Source organism: Fundulus heteroclitus, chromosome 12, assembly GCF_011125445.2.
Source record: "Fundulus heteroclitus isolate FHET01 chromosome 12, MU-UCD_Fhet_4.1, whole genome shotgun sequence".
NCBI lineage: Eukaryota > Metazoa > Chordata > Actinopteri > Cyprinodontiformes > Fundulidae > Fundulus > Fundulus heteroclitus.
This window is the reverse complement of record NC_046372.1, coordinates 46,330,572-46,351,553: the sequence shown is the minus strand read 5'-3', so window position 1 is coordinate 46,351,553 and position 20,982 is coordinate 46,330,572. Positions and strand designations below refer to the sequence as shown.

Genomic DNA, 20,982 nt, shown 5'->3' with positions numbered 1-20,982 from the left:
GGATTATCTGCATTGTTTTTTTAAACGATTTGATTCTAAAACCACACCCTCTTTTAAACCTTTATTGGTTGGTAAGTGTCTTCATCTTTAATTTTTTTTTATTAGTGTTGCAGGCTGGACATGCTAGCTTAGTTTGAGGTGTGCATGCATGAACTCTTAGACCACCCTTCCTTTAAAAAAAAAAAACCCTTTAAAATCTGTTATAAAAAAATCTATTCAAGCCAAATTCTATCATAAAATTTCACAATGTGCTCCAGCAGTCAGCCGAAGCATTAAACAAGTCGCTTAAACAAGCTGGCCGGGCCAAGACTGAAAATTAGTCCTCTTCCCGTAACTTATAGTTCACCCTCTATAAGACAAAATGTCACTTTCCGTTTTTTCTGTTAGTTTTACTTTTTGTTGTAAATGTTGATTTAACCTTGGACCAAAACAGCTTCCACATTCCATTCGCCAGACTGAGACGTCATAGCAGGTCTTCATCCTCAGAACAGAGCGTTGCTAAGTACAGCTTATGTGCTCAAAGCACAATCATGTTTTTCTCTGATTTTAATTCACATTTATTCTTCAGAGGGGATTACTTGTATGCTGTGTGGCTGCAGAAAAATCCCTGAGAATTTCACAATGTTTCGGCTAAACAGAAAAACGGAGGGGGGGGGGGTCCTGCTGATGGACAGGGTAGACTAAATGGACAGATTTCAATTCCAAGTACCACTACATATTCAGCTGGGACCTGCATTCTACAAGTAAACCTCACCTTGGTGTCAGCAAGTTTTTACAAGCAGCAGAGCCATCTACCATCTGCCCTTCTGACCCAAAACTTCAGGTGGCCTGGTAGTTCACCTGTTTTTCTGTGGGGGGGGGGGGGGGGGGGTTGTGCTGGCGACCTGTGTGGGATGTTTTGGTTAATAATTAGAATTCACTTCTTGTAAAACTAATTTACCAGGACCACTTCCATCCAGTTCTGACTTGATGATTACCATTAAAAATATTTTAGGTTTTTCTACCCTTTTAGCTGTGAGTTTTCATTATTTCTATTAGGCACAAAGGCAACGTCACACTGTGTGAGTGAAAGAGCAACTGAAAAACAAGGTTTCACTATTTTAAAATGAAGACGAAGGCTCCGTTCACACTGCAGTCAAATACAGCCCAAATGTGATCTTCTTACCCTCCCACAAATTCAGATTTGGGTCACTTCCATATGTGGTACTAATTCTGATACGTATCAGTGTCCGCAGTCTGAACGGTCATGTCGCATTTTATCCGTCTTTCACGTCACTCTCCTGTCTCTCCCTGCATAGTCACACACAGCAGTAGTAGTTAGCGCTCCATAAAAGACCGTTGTTAATAGCAGTGGAGCTTTCTTCTTATCTTACTTGACTACGATGTGGTCGTCTCTCATTGCTCAACAGCTTTCTAATATAAACAAGGAGAGATGCTGGCCCGTATCCAATTTTTATTTATTTTTTTAACAACACCTTATGGAACACTTCTAGAAATAATTACATTCACCATTACTTGCACAAACAGTGCACTGCTCTGTGATGTCTCCTGTTCTTATCTGCGCATGCGAGTCGCTTTGCGAAATGAATGATGGCGGTCGCATTTAGTAGTAGCATGAACGGCCACCTAAAAAAAAATCCAATTTAAACAAAAAATCGGAATTGAGCATCAAGACCTGGAGTGTGAAGGTAGCCTTTATCATCGTGGAGATGACAATGTTTCTTCTGCATCTTAGCATGATTATCGTGGTTAGCATTAGTGGCTATAAAAATCAGTCTACATTTATGTTGTGTAAAAAAATGTAGCCACTTTTCTCAACTGGGGTTTTCTTGTCAGCCTGTCCAGATCTTGCGTGTTCCATGGCAGAGGTTAAAGGCTCAACGGGAGAAAACGGAGCAGATTGATATAATACCACATACACCCGGCCTTTCTCAAAATGACTCAAACAGCAAAATATGAACTACTGTAGCTGTATGAATGAGCTGTTTAAAGCTCTCTGTAAGAAAAGGCTTTTGTTTTCAAAGCTTCTAACAACATTTGCTCTTCCTGTGAATAAATTTTTAAAAGCAGCTAACGACTTAGCTATGTTATCATGCAACGTCTTGTTGTCGTGTTACATAAACACTTCTGTCTCTCAGCGCCACCTTGCTGCAGCTACCCGGCCCACATTTGCGGCACATTCAATTCAATTCAATTCAATTCAATTCAATTCAATTTTATTTATATAGCGCCAATTCATGAAACATGTCATCTCAAGCCACTTCAAAATCAAAATCAATCAGATTATACAGATTGGTCAAAAATGTCCTATCTAAGGGAACCAGTTGATTGCATCAAAGTCTTGACAAGAAGCATTCACTCCTCCTGAAGAAGCGTAGAGCCACAGGGAGAGTTGTCTGCATTGTCCATGGCTTTGCAGCAATCCCTCATACTGACCAAGCATGAAGCGACAGTGGAAAGAAAAACTCCCCATTAACGGGAAGGCAAAACCACCAGCAGAACATTCAGTTGTATTAGAAAACTACTTAAAGTGAACTGAACCAAATAGACCCCTAGCGAAGCGCTCAAAGTTGGTACTACTTGGAAGAGGGTGTTAGAGTCGTCGTCATGCGGTTAAAAACATCCACACCAATGAGGCTGTTTTTTTTCAGGCCAGTCTCTGGATTCTTAGACATTCAGATTTTTGAGTGTCTGACAGGCTGCTGGCTGCTCAGGGCAGCTAAGCTGAAAATCAAGACGCTGGCCAACTTTCCATGGCTAAGCTCATCACTACCTGCATAGAGCAAAGTGAAAAGTGGTGTTTTTTGACTGAATCTGGAAGATGTGCTCCAGTGAGTTTAAGGCATAGGACAACTCCACCTCTCTGATTGTAGTTTGTTGGAGATACAAAGTTGAATAAAGACAATAGTCCACAAAGAAATGCACAAGTTTTTAGTTTATGGAAGATTTGACCGGAACCTATGGCATGCATTGGAGATTGCTTTGAGTTTCTGTGTGATATCTGTATTTTCATCATTCTGTATAGAGCTTTTCATTTAGTTGTGCTGCTTAATATTTCATGTTAAATGAGTATTTTAAACAACACGCAGAGATGTGTGCATGTATTTTAGTCCTCTATGTTTCAGGTGGATGTTGTGTTTCCGTATTAGGGACGTGATTTAGCTTATGAATATGTTGGTCCCTTTGGTGTGTGTGTGTGTGTGTGTGTGTGTGGGGCCAGGGTAAATGAGGACTGTTGATCTCCTGGTCCTCAGCAGCGCCTACGCTGAATTTAGCTCTGCCCCAGGCCCCCTAATTTGCATTAAGTGCTGTTGTTTTAACAAAGCCCTTCTTATGTGAAGACCCACACACACGCTTATGGAAAGTTCTCCGCGTCACTTTGGTTTTGCTTCAGTTGTTCACAAGTCATTGTGCCCTGATTATGTTTCTGGGGCCATTGTCTGGGCTTTTAGCGATTTGTATTCTTCCTAGGAAATTGGCTTGAGAGTGGGGTGGAGATTTGTGTTTTCTCCGGAGAAATGGCTGAGCTACCCAACATGGAGGAATGATCATTAAACAAAGTGTTTTTAACAGTTGCCAACAAGGGGGTCTGACTGCTAATCCAGTCCTTGAATTAATTAATATAAAGAATAGTATATTAATGTAGAAGAGCTTGTGTTGGAAATGCTTTATTGGAGCCTTTTTAATGGTTTCACAGTTGAGAGCAGTTCCAACAATAAATAATAAAAAAAACACAAAGTTGTTACCCTTTGATGCATAATCCTTACATGGTGCCTTTGGAGGTGCAGGAAAGAATGAATGGTTATATGGTTCTTATATATATATATATATATATATATATATATATATATATATATATATATATATATATATATATATATATATATATATATATATATATATATATATAAACCAATCAATCCATTTTCCAACACTCTTATCCCTGCTGGGGTCACGAAGTGCTGGTGCCTATCTAAATAGACATTATAAACTGCGTTTGACTGTGTTGTAGTTTAGCAGGACCGAACTGGAATTTGTGTTTATGAATCTGTAAGGACAAGAGGCTTAATTATCATCTAAATACGTTCACACTGCAGGTCTTGGTGCTCAATTCTGATGTTTTGCTAAAATCAGATATTTTGAGGTGGCCGTTCATATTAAATGCCATCATCAGACTTCTGTCTTAACGGTTCAAGATCGCAAAGCGACCTGCATGCGTAGATGACAGAAGGAGACGTTGCAGAGCAGCGCTCTGTTTACGGAAGTGATGGTGAATGATACTGAATGTTTGTAGAAGAGTTCAATAAAGTTTTGTTTAAAAAAAAAACTGGGAAAAAAAACGCAGATACCGGCCTGCATCTCTCCTTGTTATTATTCGAAAGCTGCTGAGCAATAGGAGGCGACAATATTAAGTCCACCTCATTGCACGTCGAAGTAAGGTAATAAGAAAGCAACCCAGCTATTAACAGCAGTCTTTTGTGGAGAGCTAACTGCTACTGCCGTGTGTGCAGGGCGGTGCTAGCCTAAAGCGCTAAGAGCAAATACTTTGTGGTCAAATTAGAGGCAAATCAGATGCTACCTGCATCGTCTGGTCAAGTCTGGTTTTGCCAAACATCACATGCCTGCATTGCCTGGTTAAGTCAGTCTTCACCTGCATCACCTGGTGTCCTGCCCTGTCCTACCTGCCTGTCCCGTCTGCCACCATCACCTGGTTTAAATAAAATTCTTAAAAGATAACGCTGCTTTGTGTTTGGCTGAATTATCGGGTTCACGTGTACGTGATCATTATAAGGGGATTACGCAAAAAATTGTAACATGATGTTAAATGCTCAGTTGATGGTGAGGGCTTTCGTGGGGTTTATTAGTGTTTTGCATACTTTATTCGCTTCAACTTGTTTCTATTCAGCAAGCCGATAGGTTTCTTTTTTGTTATATTTGATAACTATGTCTAAGTTTAATAATGTGTTAGAAACTCCCAATTTTTGTTTATTCACTCAGTAATTAATACAGGTGGCACAATAAACTGTTAGAATATAATTATGTGCCTCTTATAAATTCAGCATGTTATAAAAAAAAATCCCCTCATGGAATGGAAAGACCCTCTTGATACAAGAGAAAACGACTCAATCCGAATACCCTTAATAATAGCTTCTAGCTCCTGCTTCTAGCTCCTGTTCCTTGAACTTTTATGGGGTCAAGAGTAAGAACTCTATCGTGAGAAGGAAAGGGGCTTCAGACTGTGTGTGGACGTGTATTGAGGGAGTGACATGAAAGACGGATAAAATGTGACATGACCGCTCAGCTTTGAAAAAGAAATCCAATACGTATCTGAATTAGTACCACATTTGGAAGTGGCACAGATCAGATTTTTTTTTGGGAGGGGGGGTCAAAAGATCGGTATTTGGCCGTTCACATTGCCATGAAAAAGACAGATATAAGTCGGCTATGAGTAAAAATATCGGATTTGGATTGCATTTCCTTGCAGTGTGAACGTAGCTAAATGATAATTGGATTCATTTATTTTTTTTCCTGATTAAGTGTGTCAAGATAACATTGCTCTGACTCTGAATTGCATAAATAACTTAAATTATGTCAACACACTTATTAGTGTTAAATATAAGGGTTAGATTTGATGCTAATATCTGGCTCATTGTAATTCAAAACTTGTACCTCCATCAAGGAACCTGCTGCACATTTTTTCTCTTGTTTGTGTTATAGTCCTTAAAAACATATTCAGAGTCGGTCCATATTGTTATCTGCAAGTCACGCCTCAAACAAAACTGTACCAGCTGGGAAAAACCTGATCAGTTTGGCTCTTCAGTTTACCTTTAGGCCCTACAGTTTGCTTTTTTTCCACTTTCCAGTTGGGAAAAACACAGTAAGGAACCTGCTGTGACATAAGTTGTCTGACTGGATCTGACCTGAGTGTGTGACTCATCGTTCCTGCTGCCTGTGTCATACCTGCTGCAGCAGAGATTGATTTGCCCGCAGGACTCTACTACGTCAGCTATAACTGCTATCCGAAAACAAACATTCAACGGGCCTCATTTATCAGCAGCTGCCGTAGTCCTCGTACTCTTGAGTTCCCCTTCCAACAGTCTGCCGTCGACAAATCTGGGAAGTCTCATCATTTAAATACCACGCCTGTATTTGTTCAGAGTTTCTTGGCCTCACCAACTCGATTTGCATCGTTGATAAGCGAAGGACTTTAAAAACAAAGAGTGGTTTCTCTCACATTGTTAAGTTACAGCATCCCAGTAGGTTGAAATGAGCCATAGTAGCTTTTTTTCCTTCTGTAAATTTATTGGCTCCACCTTAGTTTCAGTGTTATGTGCCCGTTATTAGTGCATCCATTGCATCCTGTGGTTACGCTTAAATATCAGCACTTTTCGGACCCAACTACTCCATATAGGCGTTAAATGACAGGTACAATGTGAGTTCTCAGATTTGCATGGAAATCCCTACACACACATTTATCTGACAAGATCAGGGCCACTCCCTCTTAGACAACGCTTCACTGACAAGGGATGTGCAGAATTATCAGCATGTAAATGCTATCACCTGATAAGTGGTTAAAAGCAGCCACAGGGGTGGACTAAACCGTGACTTTCTGGCCAGTTTAAGGAATGAAGCTGGAAGACAAGGCTTGGTTATGATATATCTGTCTTTCAGATTCTGCAGGAAGAGCCCTAATAGCTGCACCTCAAGCTAACTGTTGCTACATCGGTCGTTGTTTTGCATTTTTAGTGACCTATACGTCTCTTTTTCTCCTGCCCTTCCCTCCAGCTCAGGGACCTGCGTGTGTAAGACAGGGGTGTCGGGATCCAAGTGTGATGACTGCCACCCAGGTTTCTTCCACTTCAGCAACACCGGTTGTCGGCCATGCCAGTGCAACAACCACACCAACTACTGCCACCCACAGTCTGGTGAGTTTGCAGAGGATGGGAGGAGAGGGCTTCGGTTCTCAGGATTGCTTGTATTGCTCAGTGAATGAGGCAGAACAGGTTTGCTTTTTAAAAGTAGAAACATTTGACTTGATCAGTATTTGAACCCCTGGTTACAATCAAACATGCCATGAAACAAAGAGTCAGATATAGGTTCCAGAGCTGCAGGGCCTACTAGTTGTTCTGGACCTTTTGCCTTATCTAGAAATCAGATTTGGATTGAGAATCCCTGCCCTGGATATTTAAAGAGCTAGACCAAGTAGAAACAGCAACACCCAAGACAAATCCGCAGACTTTTTCCTCCAGCAGCCAACCCACAGCTCCAAGGTAATTATGGGATTTACTGCCCAGTTTACGGCTTTAAAGGGAGGCTGGTATTGACTTCTGGGGAATATGATAGACAAACATTAGACCTGTGGCGTGTCAAAAGTATTCACACCCCATTGAACTGTTCCATATTTTTGTCTGGTTACAACGCAAACCTCTGGCAGCTCACTGGGATTTTCTGTGACACAACAACACAAATTAAGACATCACTGGGAAGAGGAAAGTCAATGATAAAAATGAAAATATTCAAATTAGATCCCTTTTTTCCTAAAAAAAAAAAATAGTATCAGTCTAACCGGAATTAGCTCCAGAATTGTGCTTGTTTTAATCTGAGAATAAACATCTGTTCTGTTTCTGACCTCTGATGTTGAATATTAGACAACAGCCAGCATCATGAAGACCAAGGAACCCATCACACAAGTCAGGGAGGAAGCTGTGGAGAAGACTAAAGCAGGGTTAAAGGCCTGTACCTACGCCACAGGAACAGACAAATGTGTTCTCTCTCCCTGCAAGAACCCAATCATTCTGCTCACGGCGCTGTGGTTTGGGAGTTGCAGCTTGTTCTTGACACATATTCTGAGCAGAACCTTCTTCTGGTGTGGGCTCCAACAACTATTGTGTGATTATACAGGAATTTGAAGAGGGGGCGGTCACTACACTGAGAAATTCTGCAGTGAAAAGGTCAAGTAGTGCAGTCCAGTCCTGCATCAGCTTTGACTTTTCTTTTTTTTTACCAGTCCCAACCCCAGGCTTTGAAGTGTTCAGCTTCTGGTTATAAGGTGGAATGAGGTGTAGCAGACAATGGTCGGCGAGACCAAACTGTGCTTGAGGGACAGTGCTGTGCGCGTCCTTTAATCTAGTGTAAAAGTGGTTCATGGTGTTTTTTTTCCTGTGGTCGGGCAGTTACCATGCTGTTTATATCTGTATCTGTCTGTAACAGGGAAGCTGCTAAGAGTTGATGGGAAGTTGGATGAAACTAAATCCAGGGCATAGGTGCTCTATGATTAATTTTTTCTCTCTCACTTGCATATACCATAGTATGGTCAACTCTGGTCACCTGTGGTTAAGAAGATAAGTCCAATGTTCTTATTTTTCTGTCTTAAAAAAAAGAAGTCAGATGATGTGATAAAATGGCTGGTTGGTTTGCACTGGCTCAACAAAGCTTCAGAGATGTGTGTTGTCACAAGTATACACACTGTGGCTTTGTGTTTAAATATAGCACAAAATCTGGCTGAAATAAATACAAGACATTCAACCAAGACCTACTCTGTTCATTTGCTGTGTCATTTATACCAGGGCTTCACGCTCAGTCAGTGTAAGAAAGACTGACTAGTTCACCAACACGCCCTGATCCCCAAATCCAGTTTTCAGAGTTATTTAAGGTGAACTTATCCTCTGCTCTGTGCTGTGTGGAGCACAGGATTGCTCCTCAGCTCATAGCAGTCAGGCCCAGATACCAGAGGAAACAGACAGAGATAGAGAGCGAGAGGCTTGACAGTGTAGAGAGGCAGGGGGGGGGGGGACATAGTGTGTTGTGGGGGTGGGCAGTTCCAGAGGCCATATGTCCTCCCATTCTAATGCAGGGGCAGATGGAGAGCTGCCGCCTTCTCCTGGGCTCAGTGGTCACGGTGCTGTGGATTAACAAGGCTCAGGTTTGCCAGCTCCCTTTAAAACCGCACCCAGGCCTTTTCCCAGGGCTGCTCATACAGAAACACCTGGTGCAAATGTGGCCCAACAACTGGGAACTTTGGGAAAGCACTGGACAGATTGTTTCCAGCTCATACAATATCTATAGCTGCAAACAGGATTGTACAGATCATTTTCAACCATATTTTCACAGAAATCACGTCCTAACATCTTTCACATTCCTGACTGATTCTAATTCATTCTGACCCTGTTGTCTGTTATCAGGACAAACATCCCTGAGGTTTTCTTTAACTAGCAATTCAACTTTCTGCCTTTTTCTCAAGCTATTATTCCCAGATTTAGCTGTAATTATAACTCCACGACCTTTATCGTTAACTATAAAGGCATAGTATTTCACCAGCATGTGGAAGCTGACTGCAAAACACACAACAATAATATTTCCACCAATAATTTCAAGAATACAATACAGGTCAAAGTTTCTTTCATTGTTTTGCTTAGTGCGATGCTCTTTGCTTTTTTGTTTCCCTCCACCAGTGTTTATTTCTGTAAAGACAATTGATTCTAAGCTGAAAGTTCCGATTTCATCAGTAAAATAATCAACAAACTGTTATGTGCAAAACAAAACAGGACATGATTGTGAAACACTTGTCGAGAAAAAAGCAGGTAGTGTCTTACTTTGGCTGACAGTATACCAGGCATTAGACCTGCAGCGGGTATCAGGAGAAGACATTCTTCAGTGACTTCTAATACTGGTTGTTTAACAGAGCCATGACTAGGACCAATACAACACCTGGAATCGGATCGGGGCATCCTTGGTATTAGGAGCTCGCTACTTTCCTACGTATGTCATGTCACAGCTGATGAATAGGTCCTGATGTAAACGAAGTACAAAGCAAGACCAGCTGCGTTGTATGGGGTAGGATAACTGTCAATATAAATGTATGCATACGTGTCTGAATTTGTAAATGTTAAGTCAATAAACTTGAAAAAATTTGAGATTTGTATTTGTATTTGTTCCTTGTCACTCATACATGTGACATCAGATGTTTCATCTGTGAAACTACAAATTTAAAGTTATGAATACAAGTTACTACTTTGCAACAATACATATAAGTACAAATCACAAATTTACGAGTACCAATCTACAACCCCTGCTGAAACTTACACTCCTTACCAGTTGGTGGTGGTAAACATGTCATTCCTGCCACCATCTGGTAAGGAGTGTAACAGTTTCAGCAGAGGTTGTAGATTCGTAGTCATAAATTTGTTATTTGTACTTGTATGTATTGTTGCAGAGTTGTAACTTTGTAACTTGTATTCATAACTTCTACATTTGTATTCTCACAGATGAAACATCTGATGAAACATCTAATGTCACATGAATGAGTGACAAGGAGCAAATACAAGTCTTAAATTTATTCAAGTGTATTGACTTCCGTCCGTCCGTCTTCTCCCGCTTATCTGGGGTCGGGTCGCGGGGGTAGCAGCTTCAGTAGGGAGGCCCAGACGTCCCTCTCCCCAGCTACTTGGGCCAGCTCCTCAGGAGGAATCCCAAGGCATTCCCAGGCCAGCCGGGAGACATAGTCCCTCCAGCGTGTCCTGGGTCTTCCCCTTGGTCTCCTCCCGGTGGGACGTGCCCGGAACACCTCACCAGGGAGGCGTCCTGTGGGAGTACCCCCCACAGGATCCCCCGGGGGACACGGTCGAATGCCTTCTCCAGATCCACAAAGCACATGTAGACTGGTTGGACAAACTTCCATGCCCCCTCAAGAATCCTGCTGAGGGTATAGAGCTGGTCCAGTGTTCCACGGCCAGGACGAAAACCACACTGCTCTTCCTGAATCCGAGATTCGACTATCCGACGGACCCTCCTTTCCAGAACCCCTGAATAGACCTTACCAGGGAGGCTTAAGAGTGTGATTCCTCTGTAGTTGGAACACACCTTCCGGTCCCCCTTTTTAAATAGGGGGACCACCACCCCATTCTGCCAATCCAGAGGGACTGCCCCCGATGTCCACGCAATGTTGCAGAGCCGCGTTAACCAACACAGCCCCACAACATCCAGAGCCTTAAGGTACTCAGGGCGAATCTCATCCACCCCCGGGGCCTTGCCACCGAGGAGCTTTTTAACAACCTCGGCAACCTCAGCACCAGAGATGGGAGAACCCGACCCAGAGTCCTCAGGCTCTGCTTCCTCAATGGAAGACGTGTTGGTGGGATTAAGGAGGTCTTCGAAGTATTCCGCCCACCGACGCATGACGTCCCGAGTCGAGGTCAGCAGCACACCACCCCCACTGTAAACAGTGTTGGTACTGCACTGCTTCCCCCTCCTGAGATGCCGGATAGTGGACCAGAATCGCTTTGAAGCCGTACGGAAGTCTTTCTCCATGGCCTCTCCGAACTCTTCCCACGCCCGAGTTTTTGCCTCGGCGACCAGCCGAGCCGCCTGCCGCTTCGACTGCCGGTACACATCAGCTGCTTCCGGAGTCCCACAGGCCAAAAAAGCCCGGTAGGACTCCTTCTTCAGCTTGACGGCTTCCCTCAGCGGGTTCGAGGGTTGCCGCCGCGACATGCACCGACAACTAGCCGCCTCAACAATAGAGGCGTGGAACATGGTCCATTCAGACTCAATGTCCCCTCAATTGTAAATGTTAAGTGTATTGACTTAACATTTACAAATTCAGACACTTACGCATACGTCTATATTGTCAGTTATCTTACCCCATAGAGTTGCATCTTCCTAATTCTGACGTCTAGACAACATAGCAAGATTTGAAGTTAGATGAAGAGATGGAGAATGTTGTTTTTCTTCTAGGATGTAATTGACTTGGAATCTGTGTAATTCAACTGAACTGACTTGTTTTTGTAAAGTGCCACTAGATGAGGTGTGTTGTGAATTGGTGTTATATAAATCAAATGAATTGAATTGAAATTCCAGTTTGAGGGAGGGCCTCAGCTTGTTGACACATTTGTTTGCTTTTTGTCAAGAGCACAGTTTGCTCTGGCCAGAATAGTTCATTCTTGACTAGAAACTCAAGACCAGAACTCCTGGGAAGTCTTCATAGCACCACCCAATTGTAGCATATGTATATAGCTTTTGAGCATAGCCCTTGTCCACCTGATTTTCCATTCAAACGGTTGTTGTACATAATACAAAAAAGGGTTCTGCCCAGAGTATGTGTAAAGATCTCGATATTGTTATTGTTTAGTTTTCACATGAAGATTCATTCACATAATCACAAACTGCTTTTAGTAGCACTAAACCTGCTGTTAAGAGGGATTTAGCAAGGTCATATGAAGACTTCTGTTGCATGCTGGTTTTATTTTCAGAAACAAATCATAAAAATATTTTTCGTGTCTTTCAGGAGTGTGCGTGAACTGTACGGGGAACACCCAAGGGTTAAACTGTGATGAGTGTAAGCCTGGTTTCTACCGCAGCCCTGGTGCCGCCCTGACCGAAGCCTGTGCACCGTGCCCCTGCTCCAACTCCACCTCCACCGGCACCTGTCTCACCGGTCAGTCACTGCTGTCTTTCTAATACATAGATGGATGGATGGGTTGATTAGATTCAACTTTTGTAACTTTGTTGCTTCTAGATTGTCCATAAATGTAATAATTATTGTCATTTTAAACAGTAATCCATAGTATTTCATTATCTTTTCAAAAGCAGGCTCTACTTTTTCACAAATTGGGGTTTTAATATAATTTTTCTTTTAAAGGACTTGTATCCACACAGCTTATTCTAAGGATTTGAACTACGAAATCTGCCATAAATATCGAAAGGATGTTGGCCAGTATGATCATCAGTAAAAAGAAAGAAAGGAAAATCACATCTAGTTGTGCCTGCGTGTTATGTGTATTTATGTGCCTCTGAGCAGGTATTTGCCTCATCAAAATTTCATTTTGGTAGCACATAATGACAATAAAGCTTCTTGATTCTTTATCAAACTGCACCCCCAGCAGTCAGTAGGCATGAGGTAGGCTAGACTCTGGACAGGTCAACAGTCTATCACAGGGCAGAGTTTGGGACTCGAGTTTCAGACCCGGACTTGAGTCCAGAAGTTAAAGCCCATGGTTTGTATTATTTTCTTTCGATGAAAGTGTGCTCTTGGTTATCAGTCAGTGACAATCACAGACCTTGGGCTGTTAAACGTTTATAACCATCTGTTTGGGTTAGCTGTAGCCTCCTAAGAATGACTCTCAAACTGAGCACTCTATGAAGTAACTTTTGTTTGAAAAAAATATATTATTTTATCCCTGTTTTATGGTTTGTTTATGTAGCATTTACTTCTCCAGTTCAATATAATAGAAAAGGAAAATAAAACGAAAGAGACAGTCATGTCACAGCAGATGTCCCCATCCTGCAGCCGTTGAAGACTGTAAACTCAACACCCTTCTTCCACATATACGTACACTATTGAAAAAGGGAGCACATCTAAAGCAGGACTTACTTCTAGGACGTGACAGGACTTGATAATCCACAAAATGTGCCTAATTTCATCACATTCAAACCCACGTCAGATGTGTTTTTAGACAAACCAGTATATGTGGCAACATAGGGGGAAAATGGAACAGCAGCTTTATGTTTCACACACTATAGTCTGCACAATATCTAAAGATACATGTCCTAGCAGGAAAACACAGCGCTGCCTGTTCCCCCAAGCTAATTACTACATCTTAACAACATGCAGGGACCTGTGTTCCAATCACGAACATCTAAAAGCTCTGCACTGTTGTGACATTTAAAAGAGATGGTTCTGGTTTGGGACCTCAACATTTAATCACTCACAGTGTGTGTGATTAAGGACCAAGATTAGGATGGGAGCACGTTTCTTAACTTACAGGTTGTGGAGCACCGGATGAATAGAATTTAACTCAGAGATTAAGGAGGGTGGCTCTACAATTTAGCAGATATTTTTGATGTTTATACACTAGCTTATTACCAACAATAGAGAACTGGGAGTTCATAAAACTATTTGAATTTGTTTGGTGGCAGAGGGTGAGCATATACTTCTAAATTTAAAGCATGAATAGAAATCTGAGTTTGAACCCTCTGCTTAAATAAGGCCGCAATTTATCTTGACCTCACATATGACCCCATTCACTGCCACCTGGCTCCTAGTGTTGTCCTTTTTACACATAACAGCCCAATTTCTGGTCTTAGATCTGAGTACTGCCTCATATTCTCACACGACCTTGGATCGATCATTGTAGGGGGAGAAACACACAGTGATACAATCTGCAGAACCTCTTCAGTACTTTATCTATGTCATTAGACCTGAATGGATTCTTGAAATCATGTCACTGCATGAGAATTGAGCTTATTGGAAAAAGTGTCAGTTTTTGTTCAAAAGCAATGTCCCTATTTTGAGTGCAACTGAAGCTAAGCTCAGCCGTGTTCCTCAGCAGGTAGAAAGTTAGAATCGGACCAGGGAGGCCAGCAAAGCTAGAAATAGCCCTCCTGCATCCCTGGACGTTTTGTTTTGTGTTTATGTTTATGTTGATGCAAATGACCTTAAAATATATTAGTGTTTTGGGGTTAATTTATTATGTTGATATACAATATTTCAATGGCAATCTGTCCAAGTGCATTTTTTGTGTCTCCGGGATCCAGGTGTAGCAACTTAAATGTTATTACCAAAAGTATTGCTTGTCTGTGGTCACACATATGATTTTCAGAAACATCCCATCTTAATGCATGCTGTAACAGCTTTTGCTCATCAGTGAAGACATTCCACCAGGTTTTGGAGAGTATTTATATGATATTTTTTAAACATTATTCTGAAACCTAATTTATAAGGTCAGACACTGATGTTGGATGAAATCCCCTCAGCTTGAAGTCAAGACTCAGAACTGTCCAGATGAGTGAGGTTGTTTCACACAAAACTCTCTCCACCATGTTTTTATAGACCTTGCTTTAAGAACTTATACATAGTCATGATGGAATAGAAAGAAACCATTTCCAAACTGGTCCCACAAAGTTGTGGGCATGAAACTTTCCAAAATGTCTTGGTGTGCTGGAATGTTACCTTTCCTTTCACTGGAATTAAGCTATGATAAGATAAGAAATACCCTTAATGTCCCACAGTTGGGAAATTTGAGCATTACAGTGGCAGAAACCCAGAATTATACTGGATTAGTGATGAATAACAAGCTAATTTAAAGTTAAGTTCTAAAGCAAACAATAATTAACTTATCAGAAAGACATATATATATATATATATATATATATATATATATATATATATATATATATATATATATATATATATATATATATATATATATATATATATCGTACAATAATTGATAATTCAGCAAATTCAGATAAGAATGCAATATTCAAGTTAAATAGAGATTTACAGAACAACGTGATAAGACTATGCATGTGCCTAACATTCAGTAGGGCTACAGTGGAGTCCAGACAGAAGTTGATAAAGTCTGTGATACATTCTCTTATTCCAGTCATGCCCTCCCATGAACATAGCATTGTTCATCCCACACTCTGTAGCTGAAAGTCTCTCTCAAGGCTTCTTTGGCCTCCTCAGACCATTTCCTTACTGTGTGTGTTATAACTGGTTCTCTGTGTACAAGGGGTTTATACAAAGACTGAAGGTAAACTAGGTTATGATCTGAGCCACCCAGGGGAGGGAGGGGTGATGAACTGTATGCCTCCTTGCAGTTTACAGTACAAGAGCGATTGCGTGTGAAAACTCTCTTAGGATCTGATAAGGCCTCAGATAAAGGCCAAACCCAGCTCCCGAAAAACAGCCTCACACCAGAATCCCCTCTGCACCAAAGTTTACCATTGACACAGTGAGGTCAGGCAAGTACTGTTCTCCTGGTAACCTTCAAACCCATAATTGTCCATTGAATAACCAGAGACATAATTGGCCAATCCAGAGAACATGTTTACACTGCTGTAGAGTGCAGTGGTGGCTGGCTTTACACCTCTGCATCCGATGCCTCACACAGGACCTGGTGATGTAAGGCTTGTAGGTAGCTACTCAGCCACAGAAATCTGGTTCATGAAGCTCTTTAAGCACAGTCCCTGAGCTAATCTGAAGGCCACATGAAGTTTGGAGGTCTAAAATTGGAGACCTGTGACCTATGTGCCTTAGCTTCTGTAACCCCTGTGTACAGAATTAAATACACTTTAATTTCTAAACCAGGCATTGACGGTATTGAAAATCCCTGAATATCTGCTATGTATGGTAAGGACTAGAGATGCACTCATCCAGTTTTTTCCGATCCAATCCAATACGGTACCTGGGCTGAGCGTATCGACTGATACCCGATACGATCCCATACTACTGTTGAATGAGTAAACCGTATACCTTGCATTGTGAGAGAAGGCATCAGGCTTGACATAAACATTGTTATAAAAAGGTCTGCATGTTCTTTAACATGGTGCTTTTGGAGGTGCTTATTTAAATTTGTGTTGTTGAATTTATCAACTTTACCACCACCCCTTGCAATTTCTGCATTGCAGATATTGCATGTGGCAGTCAGACTTGTTGGTGTATCAACTTTGAAATGTTTTCAAATGGCAGACTTGGCTAGGTCCAGCGCTTGCTCCATGTTGCTATGTGTGTGCTCATCACTGGCTGCTGTTCTTGCTCAGCGTGATGCAGTAACCGGTGTTGCAAACATGGAATTGAAGTCACTCGATTGCTGCAACTGTATTGCTGTTTATGATATTAATTAAAAAAGCAAATAACTGGATCAGAATGCTGGATCGGCTTCAATCATCTGATATCCGATCCAGCTAATTCATCAATATCGGAGCGGACATCCAATTCGGGTATCGGATCGGTGCATCTCTCGTAAGGACTGAAGTTAATGACATTCAGTCCTTAAGACATTAGACATAAGACATTAATAACCATATCTTGATAGCTAATACTGTTATGACATGGTTTAATAGAGCCTTCATTGGTGTCCAAGGGACATAGGTGAAGCAAAACATGAAGGGACTCCCAAGAGTTGAGCTAACACCATGCTGATAGGTGGAAAAAAATTTTGCTTCTCAATAGAGCATCACAAGTGAAAATGTTCTGTCAGCAGCTTCAGATGATGCAAACAGGTGAACAATACCTAGAGATTACCTTCATTGCCACAACCCTTAATTATAGCCTGCCGTGGACTAGGCGTCACTAGCCTTTCATGGTTTTACATCATCAGGCTCGAGCATCCCAGCACCACTCTGTGATTTAGATTGCGGTCTAGATTGCAGCCATTCTTCATCCAGCCTCATGTAAGCCCTGTTTGCTGCCCATTCTGTCAGGTTATCATTCAGCTTTGCATCACCTTGCCACTCCTATTTCTGAACCAATCACAGATAGCTCTGCCACCTAGTTATGCCCCCCAATGTCGGTTCCCTGCATGGCGACAGCAGTGTATAGATGCACTCAGGCCGTCGGCTTTCGCTTGCTCCTGCACAGGGCCACTATGTGGGAGGGAGTGGAAGGGACATGAACCAGGCTGAGCTGAGTTGGGACAGCGTGAGCACAGCTGGGTTACAGCCATGAACAGACTGGGGGGATGGGCTAGCATCACACTCTGTTTAGACAGCATCACTGCAGGAGAAGCTGTGTGAGAGAAGGGATGATCAAAATGTCCTATCTGGATTCCGTCAGTAGGAAATGTGACTTTGGAGGGTCGTTTATCCTGGAAAGAAGCAGCCTTGCCTGACCTCATCAGTGACAAATGAAAAGATGCCATTAGAACATGGCTAGATGTGCTGGACCATTGTAGGGGATGAATATAGCTCCCTACAAACACTCAGAGAGGTGAAGGGGAGAACTGCACCAGTACAGAATGTGGGTCACACATACTAAATCATCCATGTATGATTGTGAGCTTGCTTGGATCTGTCAGATCATCCTGAAGATCAGCAGAATTCTGCCCTCATCTCGCTTCTCCCCAATTTCCCAAACATTTCTTCTCCTTCCACTCATATAAACAGAGCATCCCCAGTCATCTGTTACCAGACCTTTGTATGTGTGTCGTATCAAAGCAGAGGACGATGGATAAATGGGCAGGTCAGGCCCGCTGGCCCCATGCGGTGCTGTGCAGAGCAGCTCATTTCTCTGGGTTATATAACCTAACCCAGCAGGCTGATGCCTTTGAACCTCCAACAGAGGTTAAATCAAGCTTATCATGAGGAGCTGCCTGCTCACTGCTAGAATACATCGCAGTCACATGACTACACTAGACAGACTGACAACTAGGCCAGAACAGCGCAGATACTAGGTCTGTGTCTGGGATCAGCTATACTGTAGACTGGTTCCGTCTTGGATTCTGAGGTCCACACTGTTCTTTTTGTTTTGGCTTTTTCCTTTCAGGATTCGCCACAGCCAATCATCTGTCTCCATCTAACCTTATATTTTGCATCTTCTTCTGTTACACACTAAGCTACTTTCATGTCCTCTTTAACTCCGTCCATAAATCTCCACCTTGGTCTTCTTCCAGGCCTCCTGCCTGGCAGCTCCAGCCTCAGCATCCTTCTACCGATATACTCCCCATCCCTTCTCTGTACATGTCCAAACCATCTCAGTCTGGCCTCTGGCTCTATCTCCAACACATCTAACATGACCTCTGATGTACTATTTCCTGATCCTATCCATCCTCATCACTCCTAAAGAGAATCTCAACTTCTGCTTCTCTCCTACCTCTAGCTCCGCCTCATGTCTCTTCCACAGTGCCACTGTCTCTAAACCAGAGGTCTTCAACATGGGGGTCACAACCCCTAGGGGTACTGCAGGCAGGTCCCAACATTTAGTCCCACACAGCTCAGACAGAATAACCTGAAATGCAGATTTGTTGCGGATTTACTTTTTGGCCAGTCTGGGTGCAAGGATCTGTCCGACAATGCCAAACTTTCTGTATTTATTTTATCTGAAACATTTTGTTGATACAGAATCAGCTTGAACGCCATAAGGTGCATCTACATTGAACAGTTAAAAAAGCATCCGCTTTTCTAACTGTTCAAAGCGGTTTTGTATCTCCTCACAGAGCAGGTTCACAAGCTGGATAAAGTCTGTGGGTAAAGATGCGTTAACAGTGCAAGGGGACTGCTTCAGCTGTAGTTGAAACTGCTGAAACTCCCCTTTCAACATTTTCCAACTCCGTACTCCAGTCTACACACAAAACTGTCCACAGCTTCCTTGCACTGCAGGACATTTGAATCAGGTTGTTGCATCCGCTTGTTTGTCTCATCGTAAAACACGAATGTCAGCAAGATATGCCGTTTTGATCCAAATCTCGTCATTCCGCTGTTGGTACAGTGATCAATTGTGGACTCGCGGGAATTCTTTCGTTAGTTCTTGCAGTTCCAGGAGAGACTCAAGCACTTGTCCCCGTGAGAGCCTCCAGCAGCAGTGTTGATGCGCTTTGTCTTCGCACAGCTGGGCAAAAATTCTCTTGTTCAATTGCAAACTTTTATCAAATTTACCATGGTGACAATCTTTATGACAATGATACTGAGGTCTTCTGAAGGTTTTCTTTTCCTGCCAAAGCTTGACGGTGGAGCATGCAGTGACAGATCAAACATCCTGGGGCTTTCTTTTTAAAGCAGCTGTTAAAACATTTGTTTTTTCCGATCATTGCTGCAGCTCCGTCCGGGTAACATGCAACCAGGTTGTCATGGGCCAGGTTATTGGATATAAAATAAGGGTCCACTGCTGTAAATATATCATGACCTGTTGGCATTGTTGCTAAATGTGTGGACACAGAATGCCTTGTTTCAAGTCATCACCATCAATATACTGCACATAAACAAGGAGCCCGGACTCATCTGACAATCTTATGCAGCTGGTTTTGGTAATTTTCTGCCATTTCATCTATTCTGTACTTGACAGTGTAGTTGGACAGTGGGACAGTTTTCACTCTATCCACCGCTTGTGTCCCACCCATCAGTTCCACAATTTTCAGCCAGGCAGCTCATCAACAGGGTTGATGAGCTGTTCTCCTATACTGTGTGGCTTTTTAGCCTTGGAATTAAAAGTGAACACTCAACAGATACTACTATGGCTCTGTGTAAATCGCTACCTGCTCTTTCAAAGGCTTTTCTGCTGTCAGTGGATCTTTTTGACAGTGCCAGCTGTTTTTTTCCTTTCAAAGTATTTCCGAATTTTATCCCATAGTTTTGTGGAGTTTAGTCTCTTGGTGTCATTTAGGTTTGTCTGGCCTCATGCTGTCATTAGCTAGCTTCTCATCACACTCGATCTGAGAAATGCCCAGAGCTTCGATAAATCCAAAGCCAAGGTACCTGTCAAAATATCATATGTTCTTTTCTGATGCGGGATTCATACAAATTCTTCCTGACCCACCAAGACTTCCTTAGGGTGGTATCAACCCCTCCCCCAGCCATGCTTGCTTAACATCATGATAAGAATGATATGGGATATGGTAACCCTGATGTTATACTTTATGGTTGTTGGGGAAAATAAATCTTTTTTTTTCTTTTCTTCTTTTTAATCGCTACTGCTAAAAACCAGTCGGGCTCAGGCTAGTTTGTTAGCTGCCTTTAGCTTTTCGCCCTGTTCTTCACAGTAATAACTTCTAGAAGGAGACTGAAAAGCAGTGTTTAGATGGCACTCATGCGTGTTTGTTATAAAAGGAGAAAGATGAAATCCCTACATCCCCAATGGCACACTCTGGAGGTTTATAGTGTTGCCTGTTGGAGGGGAAACTCTTGGACAAACATGCTGGGGGGGAAATACAATTCCCATCTGCCCTGGGGATGCATTCAAATCCCAAAGAAGAAGATGCAGGCTGCTCTGCATCAGTGCCTATTTTTTAAACATCTACAAATTTTAGGTCTCCAAAAATCAACATGCATATATTTGAGCTTTTATGTATCACTTGACCCTGTGTGGCTGAGAGAAAATCCACAAGTTCAAATTTCACACCTGATTGTTGCTTTCAAAGCCCATTAAAATTGTTTGCTGTATTATTTGTCCACCTCAGAAAAGAACAGTTGAGATACACGATGGCAAGGCCACACTTCATGTGACCTTCCTGCTGATGAGTGTCGTATGGAAACATTTTCTCACTTTGA

General features: G+C 42.2%; 1 protein-coding gene across 1 annotated transcript in view; it reads left to right on the top strand.

The window, feature by feature from the left end:
• Positions 1-20,982, top strand: part of LOC105932841 (multiple epidermal growth factor-like domains protein 9) — a 46,135-nt gene that overhangs the window by 18,036 nt on the left and 7,117 nt on the right. The window contains exons 3-4 of the mRNA XM_012872171.3: positions 6,787-6,926; positions 12,284-12,433. Coding sequence (XP_012727625.3) covers positions 6,787-6,926; positions 12,284-12,433 — 290 coding nt within the window. The remainder of the gene's footprint in view (positions 1-6,786; positions 6,927-12,283; positions 12,434-20,982) is intronic.